This window comes from Hydra vulgaris, chromosome 14 (genome assembly GCF_038396675.1).
Source record: "Hydra vulgaris chromosome 14, alternate assembly HydraT2T_AEP".
NCBI classification, from domain to species: Eukaryota; Metazoa; Cnidaria; class Hydrozoa; order Anthoathecata; family Hydridae; genus Hydra; species Hydra vulgaris.
This window is the reverse complement of record NC_088933.1, coordinates 21,177,501-21,199,411: the sequence shown is the minus strand read 5'-3', so window position 1 is coordinate 21,199,411 and position 21,911 is coordinate 21,177,501. Positions and strand designations below refer to the sequence as shown.

The following is a 21,911-nucleotide window of genomic DNA, read 5'->3' as shown; positions in this document are numbered from 1 at the left end:
CACCCCCTAAATGTGTTCTATGTAATAAATTAATACTAAATTTAAAAAATTTTTAAATAAAAAAAATTTTTAGGGGTTGCTCAAGACCCTTAAACATGAGACGGGTCCCTAATATTTTGAAAAAAAAAGTTCTTCAAAAGCATATCATGTTGGGTCTCAAAGGAAGTGAAATTTTATAAAAATTCTAAAAATAATGATCATTTTGTATAAAGATTACTATTTTAAATTTTATGGCTTAAAAACTACCATTTTTTAACTAAAAATAAAAAAGTACATATTTTCATAGTTTTTGTAAAGAAACTTTTTAAATTTGTGTTTCCCTTAATTTTTTTTACTATTTTTGAAATTTTTATAAAATTTTACTTCTTTTGAGACCCAAAGTAAATACTGCATTGTCGATTATTGATCAGTGGCAAATATGCTAACAGCAACTAAAGTTAATCCTAGCACCAGGTAATCGCCCTGTAAAGTAGCTGCCAAGAATTTCAGTGTAATAAAAGGAGTGACGTTGCAGGTTGGGTCAGTGTTAGTGAGGAAAAGTGTAAAAACTAAATTAATCTAAAATTCATTTTTTTAAATTGAAATTTAATTCATTTTTTAAAATTACTTTTAACACATTTTTGAATAAACTTTTTTAATTCAATTTTTACAGGCTGACAATTTTCCATATCTCCAATAATTTTAAAAGAGGCAAAAATGTTACTAATATTTTTTTAAACAAAGTAGCCTAAATAGTAAATAGCAAAAGTTGCTATAATAAAATTTAAAATGGATGGTCAAGATAAAACTCAAAATATCCTACATTAAGAAAATAAATAAGTTTGTAGAGTTCATGGTTCACTTGAAGCTATATGTCCATGATTCATTTGCAAATAAGATGTCACTTGAATGGAGATGTAAGCAAATAAGATGTTACTTGAATGCAGTTTTCACTTGACTAGATCTTGATAAGCAGAAGATTTCAAATAATGTTACATCAGAAAAAACATAAAAAAAAAGAAGAAAAAGAACGATTCGTATTGGCTATCAGGTTATCAAACTTGAAAAATTAAACTCTTAGAAACTTAACATTATTCAAAGAAAGTCATTAATGTAATATAAAATAAGACCAGGAAATATAAAATAAGACCAGGAAGGCAGACTGTTTAGAGTTTACGGTTTAGAGGTTTAAATAAAACAGGCTAAAGTAGTAAAGAAAAAAAAGTAAAGATGCTAAAAATTTATAACACTTTTGTCTTGTTCCATCAATTAATCTCTTTCTTGTACCTGGAGGTTTAATGTTTTTTCTTTTGGAAAAATGTTTCTCACAAATCCATCTCAATATTTATACTTTTTTTTATGTCTTAGATATTTCAGGATCTTTAGCAAACTGAAATCATGCCCTATCTGCATGATTATATTATACAGTAATAGTAAGTTACTCTCTTTTTAGATTTAAGTTTTTTAATAAAAAATTTTTTAAATTGTAACATGAAACTGATTTTCTGTGCTATTCTAAAAAGTAAATAAGTTTGTAATTTCAAAATCAATGTTTTATTGGTATTTTTAGGCACATATTTTGTTATTGCGAATACATAAAACTTTGAAAATAAAAATTAACCAAAAAAACAGCCAAAAAAGTGAAAATGAGTAGTAAACCAACCGTTGACCTTGCCATGAATGGTACCGTGTCCAATGACATTTCTAAGATGCTAAACAAGCTTCTAAGTACTTTCTACACTATGATTAAATGTTTTCAAATGATTGTTCACGTTAAGTGAAAACTTGGGAGTGGTTTAAATAGGTCAGTGCTGACAACGGCTGAATTTCTAAGAAACCAGTAAGGTCAAAGAGGAAAATGGCTCAAGAGCTTTCAGTGAGTAAGCACACCATCAAAAATGCAGTCAGAAAGAATCTTAGGGCAAAGTCAAGAACCAAGATTAACAAACACCTTACTTACCCAGATGTCAAAGAAAAAAGATTCAAAAGATCAAAAAAATTTCTGAGTTTCCTGAAAAAGAGACCAAAGACCATTCTCTTCTCAGATGAGAAATTGTTTACTGTTGATTCTGTGTCAAACAGCAAAACCAATCATTTCATTAGTCATCAACCAGTCCAAGCAGTCCAAGAGCATGCAAAGTATACATTCAAAACCTAATGTTTGGCTTCAGTTATGATACTTAGCCTGGTTTTTTCTAATAGTTTCAATATATCTCTGGGTTTCATCAAATCTAGTCAGAAAGTCGACACCATTATATCGAATCATTAAAAACCATGTCAAGCCCTGGATCAGTGCCCACTACTCTCCAGACAACAATGTGATGTTTCAGCAAGATGGATCACCACATATTTCAAAAGACCCAGAGGTGGCTTCAGGAGAATGTGGCAAAACATTGATCAAAAGAGTTATGACATAACTCAATCTGGGCATATGTAGAGTCAAGGGCATTTAATTGTCCCCACAACAGTGTCAACCCCCTGAAGACTGCCATCAAGGAGTGGAAGAAGATGCTCAAGAACTATATCCAGACCACTTGTTCCAGATTCAGGAGTCAAACTTAAAGCTGCGATTGATGCTGAGGAAGTAGATAGTTATGCTAAATAGAAACGACAGTAATAAAATAGATAAATAAATACCAAAATAGAAGATTCCAAAAAAAACACATCAACACATGAGTTTTGTTGGAAGTATTGGATACATGATAAGTTTAATATTATCCAGAAAACACTATTACATTTGATGCCAGGAAAACTTGTTGCATGCTCAAGAGTTTTCAGAGGATATATTCTAGTTTATTCTGGAGTAACAAAGCAAAAAAAAAAAAAAAAGCAAAAAAAAAAAAAAATACAAATGGCTAACAATTTATATTGATACAGTTTCGCTTTTATCAGAATTAAAAGATTGAAATTTTTTTTTTTTATGTTTATACACCTCCCTAAGGCCGAGAAGGCCTCATCAGATGAGGAGGCTACTTAATTGTGGTGATAACCCTCTCTTAACTCTATAACTCCAAAACACAAACCTTGAGGAACAAGACCAATGTGCGGAAAAACAAATTGAGGGCGGTACAACCAGGGATGTAGTGGGAACCTCTCACTTATGAAGCGAGCGCTCTACCACTACTGCAATATAAGCAAAGTATCAACTATTAATTAAGCAAAGTATCAAAAAAATTATAAACCTATTCAATTCAACTGGGCATATTTATTGCTAAAAGTGTTCAATTTTATCATTACCAACTTTTAAGCTAAAAACATAGTTTTTAGCTTAAACTACAACAAGAGCAACAAGAAAAGAAATTTATGCAAATTATGCAAATTATTCAAAACCATTGATAATCAATCAACAGCTGATTATTAATAATCAGCTGTTATTGTTAAAAATATTAACTAAACCTCTAAAATCTTTGCCTATACTTTGTTCATAATAAATTCAGATGAGCTTTTTTTCTTATTGGTGTAAACAAGATTATACATTCTATATATACATTCTTTTTATAATTGGCATCATGTATTATCGAATTAATACTAATAATGTTAACTTTAGTATTCAATACTACAAAATGCAAGATCATCACTCTCAGCATTGACTTATATAATACAATTACAACTTGTATTAACACTAATGATTAAGTTCTTATTATGAAGAAATAACAAAATGCAACTAATACTGATAAGTAACAATTAATAACAAGCATAAAATATTTATTAATATTACCCAAGCCTTTATTAATTTACTATTATTAAATTTATTTAAATAAAACTTTATTTAACAATATATTAAAAAGCAAAAAATAATAACCCTTACTAATAATATTAAAAATTAAACCTTTATTGTGACACTATGTTTAATAAAAAAGATTTACCAAACATCAAACCATTATTAATAACAGTACATTAAAAAACAAAAAGTAACCAAACATTAAATCCTTATGATTAACAACTAATAATATTAAAAATTTACAAGTAATTAATGTTAACTAAAAGTTTTGAATTATTAGAAAAATAACGATAATTAAAAGTTTTGAATTATTAGAAAACAAATACTAATTGTAGAAAATGTGACTTTTACATTAATTAACAGCAATTTATATAGATTTAAAATCATATAGTTTATATAGAGATATTAGCTATTTCATTTTGAAAAAACGTAAAATACTTCCAAACTTTACCCATTATTTTTAGTGTAACTGCTAACCCAAATAATGTTTTTAGTTTAACCACTAATGCAATATTTTCAAAAACTACTTTCAAAAACTAAAAATTGTTTACAATATAATTTTGTTATGGAATCTTAGTCAAGGAGCTCATATATAGGGCAATACAGAAATGCCAAAACACTTAAAAAAACAGGAAAAAATGAGAGATCCTAAAACAAAACAAAAAAAAATTAAAATTTGTTTTTATTATAAATCTTAAACAAATTCTTTTTTGTACTGTTTATTTTGTTTAGGTTGAAAGAAAATAAAATTAGATCAGAATATAAGAGCAGAAAAGGCGAAAGTAAGAAAAATGTAAACTCAAATAAATTTATTGAATATGTTCAGTTAATGTATAATAATTTTATTAACTGATAGTACTGAACATTATATATCAAAAGAGTTATTTGGGATAGTGGTTACACTAAAAACGCATTTAAAATGCTACTGAATATGATAGTTCTGAAAATATTACAAGCATTGTAACATTAGGAGTAAAATATTTGACAAGAAATTTTTATTACACATCTTCTGCAACTAGAACCTAAGTTCTAAAAATATTTTCTAATCCTAGGTTTCTAAAGAATCCTAAGTATCTAAAGAGTCCTAGATTATCTAAATCATTGTCTTTAGGCTGCTAACGGTTAAAAATATTAAAACAATATAATAATTAATATACCGTAAAATGGGGTGAATAGAAACAGTGGGGTGAATAGAAACAAAAATTCATTTTTATATATATAGTAATTTATTTCCTACATAACTATGGTCAAATAGTGGCAACTATTTTTTTTTTTAAGTTGGTACACTTTAGGCTAAAAGGGAAATAATGGTTTGTTTGGGTGGCAGCACTGGTTCCTATTTGTTTGCCTTCTTGAATGTTGCACGTAATTCATGCTGTTTTTTCATCTACTTTGAACTTTCCAGGTAAGTCAAAATGTGTACTGTTCATAGAAGTAAATAGTTATTCAAAACATAGATTAACTATCCATATAAAAGATTAAGGCTTACTTTAAGCTTTAACTTTAACAATAATATTTCGGAAATCATTCATATTGATTACATTAGATTTTTAGAATTCGTGGGGTCAATAGAAACACTATTTTTTAGTGTTTCTATTCACCCCACAAAAAAAATTTAATACTAAATCACACTTATACAATATAAAATACATATTATGTGTTATATACTTATATACTTAACTGACACAGCTGTTTTATTTCAGAACCCTATAAAATGCCAAGGAAGTAAAAACACGTGGTTGGAGGTGGCACGATCCAAAAACAATCGAAAAAGCAATTTCTGACATACAGAATGGATTAAGCCTTCAAAAGTCTGCTGAAAAACATGGTTTGCATTATAGTGTTCTTTATCGACACTTGAAAAGAGGTCCAAATTTAAAGAAACATGGTGGTCAGACAGCATTTTCTCTTGAAGAAGAACAGTTGTTTGTTGATAGGCTCAAGATATGTGGCGAATGGGGTTATCCCATTGACACTACAACTCTACGACTCCTTGTAAAAGACTTTTTAGACCGGAGACGGAAAGAAGTTAAGAGGTTTAAAGATAACCTCCCCGGCTGTGACTTTGTGGAATCATTTATAAAACGTCATAAGGAACAACTGGCCGTGAGAATGTGTCAGAATATTAAACGCTTGAGGGCAGGTGTAACACCAGAAACAATTAACAACTATTTTGATGAACTGACAAATGAATTAAAGGATGTGCCTTTATCTAATATCGTAAACTATGAGGAGACGAATCTAAGTGATGACCCTGGTAAGCGAAAGGTCATTATACGTAGAGGGACAAAATATCCAGAAAGAGTCATAAACTCATCAAAGTCACCTATGTCTGTGATGTTTGCAGCCGCTGCTGATGGCACTATTTTACCACCTTACGTTGGGTATAAGGCTATGCACTTGTACCAAAGCTGGACAGAAGGTGGGTCAAAAAACGCCAGGTACAATCGAACAAAGTCTGGCTGGTTCGATTCCTTTTGCTTTGAAGATTGGGTACTGACAGTTGCTCTTCCGTACCTGAAAAACATAATGGGTCGAAAAATTCTGATTGGGGACAATTTGTCTTCCCACTTATCAATGGAATCTGTGAAGTTGTGTAAAAACAATGATATCAGTTTTATTTTTCTCCCAGCTAACTCCACCCATCTCACACAACCTTTAGACGTAGCCTTTTTTTGCCCATTGAAATCAACATGGCGGCAGATTCTCGAAGAGTGGAAAAAGGGCCCAGGAAGAGCAGAAGCAACTGTTCCTAAGGACAAATTTCCCGCGTTATTGAAAAAGTTGTGTGATTCATTGAAGGAAGAAAATGTGATCAGCGGTTTTAAGAAGTGCGGTATAGCGCCTCTAAACAGGAACAAAGTGCTGTCTATGCTTCCAAAAATCATTGATGATGAGGAAAATCAGAATCCAGAAAACATTCAAAAGAACACTGAAGCTGTTGACAGGAGTTTCCAAGAGCTCCTTCAGAGTCTGCGTCATGATCAGACTCCTAAGATAAGGCAAAAAAGGACCAAAGTAAATGTGAAACCTGGCAAAAGTATTGGTGTTGAGGACTTCGTCATGGATGATGAGATTCCCCAAACTTCACGTTCTACTGGCCAAAACCCAGGTACCTCAGGTACTAAACAGGTTTAGCCAAAGAAAAGCTGAAAGCGTGTGGAGATATCATCAGAAGATGAAGAGGACTATTCCAATTTGTTTTCTTACCGTAGGGCACATTTTATGTAACTTCTTTTGTTTATGTACTCAAATAAATCATTATGTTGAGAAATAAATTTATTTGTATTCATTTATTGACCAAAAATCCATATTTGTCTGTTTCAATTCTCCCTAAATTTGTTTCAATAGAAAAACACATGAAATTGAAGTACTGTTTCTATTCACCCCCATCTGCGGGGTGAATAGAAACACCATGTTTTTATTTGTTTTCATTAAAATGAAATAAGATAAAAAAATGGAAATACCATAAAAAAATAGGCCTAACAGAGACCTGTATTTGGGGAAAAAATGGTGTACCTAAAACAACTACAAATATGCAAAATTTTAAACCAAAGTTGAAAATTGTTTCTATTCACCCCGTTACATCAAATTTGAAAATTTATTGATTTCAGAAATGATAGAAAATTTAGCAAATTAAACTACTCTAGTGTTTCTAAACCTATAAAATATATACCTATAAAACCTATAAAAGGAAACAAAAATAAGTAATCTTTTATAGCACACCCTAGTGGAAATAATTCTTAAGAAAAAAAAAATTTAACAGATATGAATTACATTTTTGAAACCACTGCACCTTCTTCTGTTATGACCTAGATTTTGAAAATATTATGTCAACATCTAAAAAAAAGGGGGTTAAACAAGCTCCAGAATTTTTAGCGTTTAAGATAAATAACTTCCAGAAATGGTACTTTCATAAAATTTTGTAATAATCATACTAATGCAAAATAAGAATGTTTCAGAAAAAATTGCAGAGATCGGAGCCTGGAAATAATATTAGATCTAAAACTTGGGTCCTTGTGTCCCATGTATGGTTTCAATTAAAAAAAATTTTTTTTTTCATAATATCTTATACTAGGTTAAAATTAATCAACAGATTTAAAACTTCATACAAAAATCTCTTCTCATTAAAAAGTTGTTATTATTTATAGTTTATTATTCCCCAATTAATTTTAATTCAAAAATGTTTTAAGGGCATTACGTTAGAGGCGTGTTCTTAAAGTTTTAATATGATTGGGTCCAATCATTCGGACACATAAATAGAAGATTTTAGTTTTTTGTTGAGGTTTTTAGTGATATTTAACATAACAAGTTAATAACTGTTTCATATTTTACAGACTAACTTTTCACAATAAATTATATTTATACAATATATTTAATCAGTAAGACTTTTAGAAAAGAAAGTATGACAAGAGTTGTATGTAACAATAGCCTTAAGAAAACTTTTCAAATAATTTTTGTGACATTTGGATACCTTGTAACCGAATTCACAGTACTGACTAAAATTATGATGAACAGATTCAGAGGCTTGTTTGCTGCAATAGCCTAGACCTTTAATTGGATAATCACTTGATATCGTTTTAAAAATTCTACTGTATGTTTTACTAAAGCGTGTACTTTAGGTGATACTCTTAACCCAAGTTTACAGTAGGCTTCTTGATCTTTTATTTATATTTCGTAGTCAGTTTCTAAAGTCTTTGCTAAACAACTAACATTAACTTCTCTCAATCATTTAATTGCCCGTAGTATGAAAGAAAGATGTTTATCATTATCTAGTATAATTATTTATAATTACTTGTTTGTTCATCATTATCTAGTCAAAAAGACTTGATCAAATTGTTCAAATATCTATATAATCAAGAAGTTTTGAACATTGTCTTCCCTTAAATTCACCACCATGAAGTCTTAGTCTTTTAAAGCCCAGTTTTTCATTCCACTTTTCTGCTTTAAAACAAAATTCTTTAGATTTTTTATATGAGTCAACACAATTAAAAAGTCTGTTGGTGTTTCCATTGAAAAGGTGTAACTCCATCAGAGCAAGAACTTTTATAACCTTTGTTTCATCTGGTAGATCGATTATTGGTTGGTCTACACAGTTATGATAGGGTACAGCAGATAACTTTGATTTTTTAATTTTATTTCTTCAAGCTTTTTTGTAATTATTAGCCGATGATCTAATCATTCCAAGTGTTCTTTGTTCACCTTGTAATTCTAAACTTTGAAAATCATCTTTGCTAGCTATACACCAAAGGCAAGGATAAGTTGAGGCTGCATTTTCTATTCCAAAATAAATATTGGCCAACTTCATATTGAAAGCACAAAAATATTTAATACTGTTTAAATTAATAAAATTGATTATTATTTAGATATTTATGCAAGATTCTTGCAAATTTTCTACAAGTGCATAAAAAAAAACTAACTTATAAAAAATTAATTAAAAAGCGTAAAAAAAAATTATAAAAATATAAGTTTATTTACACTTTTATAAATAAAATAATATTTTATTTATAAAAGTGTAAATAAACTTATTAAAAAGTGTAAAAAAAATTAACTTATTTTTAAATACAACTTTTTATGGATATAACTCTATTTGTTAAAAATATGGAACTTAATGCAGTAGTGGTGTAGTGGTAGAGCGCTTGCCTCATAAGCGAGAAGTTCTGAGTTCAATCCCCACCACGCCCCTGGTAGTACCGCACTCAACTTTTTTCTCTGCACAGCAGCCTTGTTTGTCAAGGTTCATGTTTCAGAGTTATTCCATTTGGAAAATAGTTATCATTTAAGTAAATATTGTCAATGAAATTATTTATTATATATATTAATTCTCAATAAAACTACACTTCCTTCTTGCATTTTACTTAAATTTTTCTTTTTTCAAAGCAAATTAAACAAACTTTACTCCAACTTTGACTGTAACTTAGCCTTGAATACAGCATTTCAAAGGTGAAATAATTATTAATATTTAAACTTTCAAAGCGCAACTAGCGATATTACAAACGCAACACGTAACAAAACACAAATTACAATAATGCATAAAAATCAAAACTAGTTAAAACTAAAAGTGGTTTTTAAATAACCAATTTCAAATATTTTAGCAGTAAAGAATGATTTTGAGGTTCATTTAAATTGACGTGATACAAATTAAAACAGTAGTTTGTAAAAGTAAAACATCTAACATTTTATAAACATGCTTTGGTAAAACATACACAAGAATTAAAAAAAAATTCCTTTAAGTAATTATCCACAAAGGAGCAAACAAGCCTCTGAATTTTACTCAGCTATGGGAAATTCGTTACAGGATATCCAAAAATTATTCAAAATATTTTCATTAGACTTATATACAACTCTTGTACAACTATATAAATAATTTATTGTGAAAAGTGAGTTTGTAAAATATGAAACAGTTACTATTAACTTGTTATATTAAATATCACTAAAAACCTCAACAAAAAAACTAAAATTTTCTTTTTATTTTGTGTCCAAGTGATCGGACACAATCATATTAAAACTCTAAGAACACGCCTCTAACATAATGCCCTTAAAACGCTTTTGAATTAAAATTAATTGGGGAATAACAAACTCAAAAATAAAATTGAAACCATACATGGGACAAAAGGACCCAAATTTCAGGTCTGATATTATTTCCAGGCTCCATGATCTCTGCAATTTTTTCTGAAAAATTCTTATTTTGCATTAGTATGATTATTACAAAATTTTATGAAAGCCCCATTTCTGGAAGTTATCTATCTTAAACACTAAAAATTCTGGACCAGCTTGTTTAACCCCTTTAATTTTTTTGGTTACAGACAGAATATTTTCAAAATTTAGGTCATAACAGAACAAGTTAAGGTGGTTTCAAAAATGTAATTTATTTCTGGTTTACGTTTTTTTTCTTAAGAATTATTTCCACAAGGGTGTGATAGGTTGTGAACTATTACAAAATAAAAATATTATTATTTTTTTTCCCCCCTGAAAATTAGCTTTCACATTTTATTATCTTATAGTAACAAAGCAGTATTAATATAAGTATTTTCTTCCAAACTTTTTAGAACTGGTAATATAATTATTATTATTTTCTGTATTTTTTTGAATTTTTAAATTCAAAAAAATTAATTAATTAAATTAACTTATTTTTATATAAACATAAATAATAATCAAATTATACCTGGCAGTTGAACAATATCACAATTGATGTTCTCACTAACTTCAATTAACTTTTTTATTTCATCTGCACCAGACACAATGGATATAGCAAGCCCATAAGTACCAAAGCGTCCAGCACGCCCAACACGATGAAGATAAGTTTCAGTGTCCCATGGCATATCAAGATTAACAACCAAATTAACTTTATCACAATCAATTCCACGTGCACTCTAAATATTAATTATCAAAAGATATAAAAATGATTTAATTAAAAATTTATTGAAGTATTGTGCAACAATAATAGTAATAAAAATAATGATAACAACAATCAATAACTAATTTTATAAATACAAATTTACCAAGTCTGTAGTTACTAGGATCCTGCAGTTGTAACTTTTTAGTTCAGAAATAGCTTTTAATCTAATTGGTTGCAGTTGGCTTCCTAAAATGCATCAATTACTTTTACATTTCTGTTTAAAAAACCTAATGAGTTCATTATAAACACAGAAAATAATCATATTTTTGGAAAATGGAAATCAGAAACCAATAACCATTAACACAAAAATATGTATGATAACATCATAAATATAGTTTAAAGATGATAGACCATGTGATGCAGGGTTGCTGTTGCATGCTTGATTTAATTTTAATTTAAGATTTATACACTGTTTCTGGTGAAAAATTTACGGTTTAAATATCTTAACAATATACTAAACTATTAATAAGTGTTCAACAATTGTTATCATCGTAAAAATACTAAGTGATTATTAAGCACGCTAGCAACCTCTTGGTTATTTAATGGTTAACTTTTATTATTGTTTTTATCTATTTTTAGAGTTTAAATAATATAAGTATTATATAATAAAAAAAATTATATAGTTAATATTATTATATAGTTATAATTATATTACAATTTTATTATAATTTTGTAAGTATATAGTATAATTATATATTACAATCAAAAAGTTATATAGTTTAAATAACATAAACAATTAAAAAACTTGCTAATATTTTTTTCTTTAACTATCTTAAGCTCAAATCTCATTTGATTAGTAAGTATGGCTTCTTTGAATTTATTATTAGCTCTATACAGTTATGTGTTAAATGCTTTTAATAATCTATAACTGAAGTCTTAAAAAAATTAAGATTTTTTTTCCAATTGTTTGAAATCATTCATAATCACAGAGAAACTGACTGTGTTATGGTTGTTGGTTGATGAAAGGACACTCAACAGAATCAAGAATAAACAGAGAAACATTTAAAAATACAATTTTTTACAGTATTATTTGCATGATTTGGTTCATGAACAAATTGGTAGAAACAGAGACTATTGATTAAATTTAAAAAGACTATGGCACTTTTTGTTTGGTGATTTATAATTTAGCCAGTTAATTTTTGTCATCAACAATTTGATGCCAAAAGTTCAAAATAAGCCACATAGACTGTGACGCAAAATGGTAAGCATGTGATAAGAGTATCATTGATGAGAAAATCAAAACTTGAGTCAAATATCAGTATCTGTTGGAGTAATTTGAACTTGTTCAGATTTAATGTCATTTTCAGGTGTAGAACTAAAAAAATTTCAAAACTTTTTAATTTAAACTAACTAAACTATTATGGCATATTTTTGTAGAAACTGCTTTGCTTTGATTACTTGGACTAAATATAAATCACTACTACAATCTAATAATTTTACAAATTCCAAACATGACAGCTATGATTTAATTTCCAATGGTTAAAATGTAATTGCTATTTTATGATTTTAACAATTATGTGGTTTCTATATATCTTAATAATACAGATTCCGAATTTTCTAAATTCAAATTTTTTTAATACAAAATTGTTTTAGATGAGATATCAAGTGAAGCTGCAGCAGCTTTTGGTAAAAGACTGCTAAAAGGTCATGGAACCATTACTAAAACTGACAAAACTGTTTTATTGTCAAAAACAATTTACAACAGTCTATGTGTAAATTGTTTTTGACAATTCAAATGACAACTCTGGGTATAAAAGTGGGCTTAGTGCCAGCCATGAACAAAAACTTGGCAGAACAACTCATAAAATTGGTTGTGAACCTAATAGCAATGAGTAGCACTTCATAGCAGCACTTCATATAGAACAGTTAGATGGCAGTACAAGAACTTCAACAACATTTTCTTATTAATTAGAAAAGCTGAAGCACAAGACCATTATAACAATGTAATAAGCGATTTCCAAATTTGAAATTCTTTTGTTTAGTTATTCCAGAACATGGAATAATCAATGACCTAAGTTCTGATCAAATGTTATCGATGGAATATGGGAGTGGTATAAGTTCAGGAAAGCACAATTTTAACAAATGAACATAAAAATTTATATGCAGTTTAAATTCAAATATTTACTCTTATTGATTACTAGTGTCAAAATGAAAAAATGTCTACCTAATTTAGGTGCTGTAAATTCAATATATGCTAATTATAAAGTTGGTCCAGATAATCATGCCAGGTGGCTGACATTAGCAATACAAATTTTAGTTTAGTACTCAAGTACAGAACAACGTATTCTAGTTCTTAAAGAAATTGTAAAATACTTACTAGGGTGCATACAATGCCCCCTGCTTTTAAAAAAAGACCTGTCCCTATTCTTAAAATTTTTTATTGGTATACAAAGCAATTATGTTAAATTTTACCAAAATTTAGTAGGGTTTGGGGGAGGGGCATTACAAGTTTTAACTTTGCAACCTGACCCTATATGCTGGAAAAAAAGTGTTATGTTAGTTCTCAAAAAAAGTGAAATGAAAATTTTTTTTTTAAAAATAATCATAATTTTATAAACAATACTAAAAAAAAAAAAAAAAATTGTGTAAAAACCTCTCACATTTTTAGTTGAAAAATTTAGTTTTCTATAGTAAAATTCAAAATAATTATTTTTTTAATAAAATAACTTTAAAAATTTATATACAACTTTGCTTCTTTTTTCCCGCATTTAGGGTCAGGTTGCAAAGTTCATATTTAAAGTAACCTCCCTAAACCCAATTAAAATTTGGAAAAATTTAACAGAGTTGCTTGTGAGAATGAATAAAAAGATTAAGAATAGGGGCAGATCTGTTTTTGAAAATAGAGGGCATTGTATGCACCCTAGTATATACAGACAAAGTATGGCTCAACTTGATTTGAAATTTTTTGTTATTTACCTCCCCGAGGCTGAAATAAAAAAATACAGCCACTGCAGTTGAGGAGGCTGCATATTTTATTTTATGGTGGTTAACAACTCTCACAACTCTCTTTTTTTTAGTTTAAAATAGAAAATGAAAATGTTTCTCAAACTTTGATTGGATTATAACTCTGTATAAATGAATGTTTTGTGTTAAATTTGGGTAAAAAATTGAGTGCACAATGTGTTTATTTAAATATAATAATTAATTTTAAACATGAATGAGAAAAGGGTAATGGTTTTAATTGAGCTATTAATCTATCATTGTTCAGATAATCTTCAAGTTTTTTTCAATTCATTTATGGAATCAAATTCTGCTTCCCACCCTCTCCTACCATTGGTTGCTGCTGTTCTGTAAAATATAACATTTTATATTTAGCATATTGAACTGTCTTATAATTAATTTTAATTAGTTAAAATTATTTTAACTTATTTTAATTAGTTAAAATTTAGTTAAAGTAAAGTTAGTAGTCACAGTTTTCTCAATCATTTTTTAGTTCATCTTTATTAGTCAACTAAACTAAAATTGTTCATCTTTAGAATGGAGAAGATGAAAATCTCCCCAAGTAATACAACCAGCTGGACAATTATAAAAATCCACATTTATATTGTATGTAAATGATGGAAAGACAAATTTTTTACAGTGTAAATATATTTTATTATATGGATTATCAAGATGATAAATAAAAAAATTTGTAATGAAGCAAACTAAATGCACTTACATTGTTTAATGACAGTAACAACTCCTCAAATTTAAAAACCAGATAAAGAAAAAGAATTTATAGAAAAAAAAAGTTTGAAGATTTGTCTTACAAGGTATATTTTGCGATTTTTAAGTGTAAATGTAGAGGCAGCTTGAAATTGTAATGATATAGAAACATTCCTAATATAAATGAGGGAAAAACTAGAATTAGAATAAAATAAAAAAAAAAATTCTCTAATTTCCTGACAAAATTTTAAATATCACTAATATCTGAAAACACAGCAAGTGAAACTTTAAAAAAAAAGTAAATTAAACTAAAAAAAAGATTTTTAATCAGTATGAAAATTAAGAATTTTTAAATTCTAACTTTTGAATTATTATCCAATTTGCATTAGTATTTTTAGTAATATTTTTTTCTTTTTTAACTTTATTTTTAGATACAAACTTATTAACTCTTCCATAACAAAAATTACATAGTTATTTTAAAATCACAATACAAGATTTTTTGTCTTGTGAAAAAATATAAGAACTTTATAAAAAAATTCCTGTTTGATTACATTATTCAATGAGAATGAATAAACATTACATGCTGAAGTTCATTTTCATGTTAAAAAACTTTGCACATCTCGCAAAGCCTTGTGTTGCATGTTAAAGAAAGAAAAAAATTTTAATAGTAATTTTCAAAACTGATAAAACATTCATTACAAGGTTTAGTTTGATGAAATTTTTTTTTAATTGATCAAATTTTTTTTTTTACAAATAATTTAAACATAAATCATTCAGAGCATTTGTAAAAAATAAATAAAAATAATTGCATAAATTATCAAGATCATTTCACAAAATAAATCAATTTTTTATGAAACCAATTTAAGAATTTTAAAAAAAATGAAAAATTATTTTTTCAGTTTTTTTAAATATTTTTAAAAAAAATACATTTCAAGACAATTGTGAAATGATCCTGACGATATATATATATATATATATATATATATATATATATATATATATATATAGATATATATATATATATTAGATATTTTAATATCAGTGAAAAAAACAACAAAAACAATGACAAAAAAGGCATAAAAAAATACCACATGCCTGCAATGAATGTACAGGGCCAACCTTTTTTGTTCAATAAAGTACAAAGATGAGAAGATCTAAAAAAATAACACAACAGAACAATGATAGGATATTATGAATTAAAAAAAAAATTAAATATTAAATGTTTATTTTTATAAATATTTAACTGATCTTATCTTATTTATTTATTCGGAATTTAAAAGAATTTATTTGTCATGGTGACTAACTTATTATCTTACCCCAATCAACTTACCCCACTGAAACAGTTTAATAACATCAAAAAATAACAAACAAGAAATAAATTCTTTATTATCCCTAACTATATATAATCTAAAGATTATATATAGTTGTATAAATACATTTAAAGATTATATAAACTTGTATAAATACATCTAAAGATTATATAAACTTGTATAAATTATAATCATCTCTAACTTCTACTTCTTTATATTATCTAAGGGGTGAACAGATTCTACCTGTTGACCAGCCCCGCACCCGTTCTTCATTTATTAGGCTGGCGCAGATGTATTTATAAGACATTGTTTCCAGTTTAAAATTCGAATGCTGGATCTTCTTGACTCAATGAATTCTCCACATTCACCCTTAGGTGCTTCTGATCACGATTTGATCTCTCTAAAACTATTATCTCATTCTTTCATTTATCAAAATATCCCTATCACCATACCTCTTACAACTACCTTAAAGCTGACTGGGACTCTTTCCATGATTTTCTTCTTGACTGTCCTTGGGTAGAAATCTTTCAACTTCCTGCTGATAAATGCGTTTCTTACATAACTTCTTGGATTCCATCTGGCATGGAATTTTTTATTGCCTCTCGACGATTTCAAGTCAAGCCTTACTCTTCTCAATGGTTTACCTCACATTGTGCCCTGCAATTTCCAATCAAAACCATTACTTCCATATCTACAAGCATAACAATTCTTCAGAAAACAGACGCCTGTTTACTATTGCTAGAAACCTTTGTAAAAAGGTTTTGTCTAACACCAAAGCCCGCTATTCTCAGGTCATGAAAGAATCTTTAACAGTATCAATAAGGGCAAATCTGTTATTCCACCTCTCTTGTACGCTTCAGATTTTGTCACCTCACCTAAAGACAAAGCTGAATTGTTAGCTAAGAACTTTTCATCAATATCATCTCCTGATTCCGCCAGTTCCATTCTACCTGGTATTGCTGACAAACAATTTGATTTTTGATCAATTGCTTGACATTCGTATTACTCCAGCTTCTGTATCTAGAGTGATTTCCTGTTTAGACAGTATCTAGAGTGATTTCTGTATCTAGACAGTATCTAGAGTGATTTCTGTATCTAGAGTGATTTCAGTATCTAGAGTGATTTCTGACAATATCTAGAGTGATTTCTGTATCTAGATAGTATCTAGAGTGATTTCCTGCTTCTACAGCCTGTGGTCCGGACAACATACCTGTTGTAGTCTTGCAGAAGTGTTCTCCGGAGCTGTCGTATTTAACAAGAGCTTTCAGAGTATTGTTTTAAATAGGATAACAGATGCCGGCATGCGACATCTGTTATCCTATTTTTCAAAAATTTTGGAGAGCGATCAAGTGTTTTCAGAGTATTGTTTTAAATAGGATAACAGATGCCGCCATGCGACATCTGTTATCCTATTTTTCAAAAATTTTGGAGAGCGATCTGACTCGTCTAACTACCGTCCCATTAGTCTTCTTCCTATCATAAGCAAGGTTTTTGAATCTTTAATTAACAAACACTTAATCTCTCATCTTGATCCTAATAACTTACTTTCTGATCACATTTCTTCATATTCTGTAATTTCAGAGGTTCCTCTGGGAGGTTCCAAGGTTCTTCTTCTACCCTTGGCCCTATACTCTTTTTAATTTACATTATTGATCTTCCAAATATTCTCACATCTAAGGTGACATTATTCGCTGATGATACTAACATTTATTCTTGTCTTGATAAGAAGCCAACACTCTCTGATTGCTTGGAGGGGGCATTTGAGCTTGAAAAGGATCTCACTTCTGCTACAGCATGGGGCTCACAGTTGCTGGTGAACTTTAATTCAGATAAAATCCAATTTTTTCAGCCAATCGTTACCACAATAATTTAGATCTTTCTATATTGATGAATTATGATGTACGGACAAGTCATGTACCCTTCATCTTCTTGGATTAACTCTTACTTCTGATCTTTCTTGGAAACCATATATCAAATCCATTTCAAAATTACCATCTTCTACGGTTGCATCTTTTTATCGTGCTTGCCACTTTCTTACTCTGGATTCTATTATTTATCTCTATAAATCTCAAACCCGCCCTTGTATGGAATAATGTTGCCATGTCTGGGGCTGATCTTTCAATGATGCTCTTTCTCTTTTAGATAAGGTGCAAAAACGCATTGTAAACATAGTTGGACCTGCTCTTGCAGCCAACCTCCAACCATTATCACATCGTCACAAAGTTGCTTCTCTTTCTCTTTTCTACAGATATTATAACGGGCAATGTTCTAAAGAGCTAGCGTCTCTTGTGCCATCTACTAAAATTCATTCTTGTGTTACTCGTCATTTAATTAAATGTCATCCTTTTCTGTGACTATTCCCAAGTGCTCCAAAAACTCTTATTCATCTAGTTTTTTTCCTCAAACATCAGTTCTTTGGAATTTGCTCTCATCATATTGCTTTTCTGATTCATATAACTTGTAATCTTTTAAATCGCCTATCAATTGTTATCTTGCTCTATAAACTTTGTCTTTTCTCTTCCAGTAACTTCCAACTCTAATAGCGGTTACTTGCAGCTTTGTTGGAAGCAAAGACATTGAAAAAAAAAATACAGTTTTGCTTTAAAATTATAACTATGTAAATACAGCCTGTATACACTATTTTATTATCTCCAACTTTTACTTCATTTTAATGCAGTTTTAACATAAAAGCTAAAGTATAGAACAATCATTTTACTATAATACGGTTTTGCCATAAAATCATCTTTGCTGGCCTTCTCTTTTTTAAAAATTTATACATTTTTTAATTTATCATTGGTTTTTAATTTTAGTTTTATGAAAATTAACTTAATTTTAAAATAATTTGGAAAAACTAAGAAATATATATTCATATATAAAACATAAATTTTTTTTTTAGTTATTTAGCTCCTTAAGTCCAAAATGGCCATTAGAGTTGAGGAGGCTACTATATTGTGGTTACAACGCTCTTTCAACTCCAGGTACGCTGAGTGTGTTTTATATATGGATTTGCATATATAAAACACACTCAGCGTATTTTTAAATATAAAGTGTTTTTGTACACCAATAATAAAATAGACTAAATTAAAAAATTGTTTTGTTTTAGACTAAATATATAACAGGTCTCATTTTCTCTATTCTCTCTGCACTATATGTTGCCACAGAACAACAACTTGTACATGCGCTGTATCATTGCAAGCAAATATGAGATTTGTAATCTATAAAACTTTTTTTTCAAACTATTAAAATATGGATAAATTCTACAATTCTTTTATACTTAAAACATAACTTTAACTCCCATAACTACAATACAATGTTGTTAACAGCAAATCATAGCAGTGAAAGCTAACTATTGGTAATAATTTTCCATGGTACTTAGTACATGGCACTGGCATTCTGAACAACATTGGCAATCATTAAAAAAAATTATTTACAACTATGGTCAAAAAGATCTAATCAATTAAAACTATTCTAGATAATAACTTATAAATGCAAAATATGCGTGCTGCTAGCACACTATATTTTGCAACACTAAAACTAGGGTGTAGTGAAATTTTTTTTTTGAAATTAAAAACTTAAATACTATTTTCAGATGTCCAAAGGGATTTTAAATTTATTTTAAAACTAAATTTTAAAGTATAAAATGAAATTTTTATTTCATAATTTCAAAATAAATTATCAAAATGGGGAATCATTAACAATATATAGTCATAAACTTTAAACACAAAATATTTTTGTCAAAACTTAAAATCTCTCATTAAACACTTATCTGTTTTAAAAAAAATAATTAAATAAAAATTAAAAAATCACAAGCTTATTAAGAATTTTTTTTATGGAGGGGAAATGGCCCCGGGAAGGAGGGGAGGGGGGAGAGGTAAGGGGAGGGGGGATACACCACTGGAAAATATTTATATATGCATGCTGCAGTATTGACTCAACATTGTTAAAAACTGTGTAATTTATTATTAAAAATAATAAAGCTTTATGTAATCTTAATTAAATTATTATACAAAGTTTTTTAATTTTTAAATCAAATTAAACTCGGGAGGATTCCTAGTTATCGGCTTGGCTTTGTGCTCAAAAATTCAAAGTTTACAGAAATGATATTACCTGGATTGATAGTTTGAAAAAACCATACATTGATGAAATGGTACATTTTCAATACAATTTAATAAAGCTTCACACTAGATCAATATAAAATATATCAAAAAACTGCAAAACAAAATCAATAAATGAACTGCATAACATTATCATGATTTTTATAAAATTACCTTTTCATTATAAAGAAGGTTGGGAAGAGCGTGATGTTTCACAGTAGTAAACATTTGTCTTACACCTAAAAAAAACAACAAAAAAATAAAAAATGTTAATAATATTAACACAAACAAAAAAACATTTTCCGTAACATCACATGTTTTGCATAAACTTTAAAATTCAATAAAAAAATTCAATAAAAGTTTAACAAAATGTTTTTAAAAGCATTTGTCACTGCAGATACAACCTCTAGCCCTAAAATTGTCAACATTTTTTCCATTTTTCTGGAACCTAATTATTTCAGAATAGGTGCTTGTTTTGTATATGTAGAAACTTTTAAGTTAAGTAAGAAATTATTACTAATGATTGTTTACAATATACATAATTTATTTAGATACATTTTATGTATTATTTTTTATTATATAAGTGTGTATTTTTTAAAGTTTTTATTTTTTATAATTAATTTTTAAAATTTTCAACAATAATTTTCAACAAAACTTCAAAGATCTTTTTTTAAAAACAACTACAATTTTAAACAAAATTTGTGTCTTCAAAGATTTTTTCACAATGATAATTTTAAACAAAAGTTGTGTCTTGTTTTTGTAAGAATTAATAAGAATCAATCAGTCAAAACATTAAAAAATATTTTGCAGCAAAGTGAATAAATAAAAATGTATAAAAATTTTCAATAGTCTGATTCCAATGTTGATCTACAATTGTGATTGAAGCCCAACATTTGATTCAGTACCATTGTAATTGGACCTGGTTCAATTTGATTCAATACAATTGCGATTGCAGCTGCTTTCGCTTTTTTGCATCTAATAACTGTTTCTTTCCTTTGGGAAAAAAACAGTTATTAGATGTTTTTTTTCTAAAGGAAAGAAACAGTTTTAAAAACAAGATTTTTATGTATGATTTTAAGTTGCGTGAAACATTATTATGTAAGGGTATGAGGTTGAAAACACATGACAGTAAATTTAGGCATATATGGCACAGATCACTTGCCATTCCTGACTAAGTCTGTTCTCTATGTGCTTTTAACACTTCATATGTGATTTTAATGCAGCTTCTTGCATATTAGCATTATTAACATTTTTAGAATAATAATTGCATAATAATAATTGTAAATAACAAAAGTAACCACCAAGTAAAAACTTTTATTGAAAACAATTAACAACTACCTTATTCTTTAAAAATAAAATATTTTATAAAGAAAAAGTTTGAAGATACCTGAAACAAACACTTATAAATTGAGTTGCACATTTCTAGTACTTTTCCTGGATTTTACAAAACAACTACAAAATCCCAGAACTTTCTAAGACTTATAGGAACCTTGTATATACTTCTGATTATTTTTAATGTATTTAAAATAACAATCACTAACCAATAAAATTTAAAAATTAAAAAGCATTGTAAAGCATTATAGGGAGGGGGTAAAGATTTACAAAAATCTTTTTAAATTAAAATTTTCTTATTTTTATATAAGAACTTTATAAAAGTTTAATTAAATTATATAAAAAAATTAAACAAGTTAATACTAATTACTACTGAAAAAAAAACACATTGATTCTTAGCATACTTACTTACAAAAAAACAACAACACAAT

The 21,911-nt window shown here is 28.1% G+C and overlaps 1 protein-coding gene across 1 annotated transcript in view; it reads right to left on the bottom strand.

Annotated features, from left to right (window-relative positions):
- Positions 1-21,911, bottom strand: part of LOC100198812 (probable ATP-dependent RNA helicase DDX20) — a 41,389-nt gene that overhangs the window by 2,641 nt on the left and 16,837 nt on the right. Inside the window, exons 6-10 of the mRNA XM_065818367.1 lie at positions 20,323-20,387; positions 20,162-20,235; positions 15,840-15,898; positions 11,203-11,285; positions 10,866-11,073 (exon numbers count right to left, since the gene is read on the bottom strand). Coding sequence (XP_065674439.1) covers positions 10,866-11,073; positions 11,203-11,285; positions 15,840-15,898; positions 20,162-20,235; positions 20,323-20,387 — 489 coding nt within the window. The remainder of the gene's footprint in view (positions 1-10,865; positions 11,074-11,202; positions 11,286-15,839; positions 15,899-20,161; positions 20,236-20,322; positions 20,388-21,911) is intronic.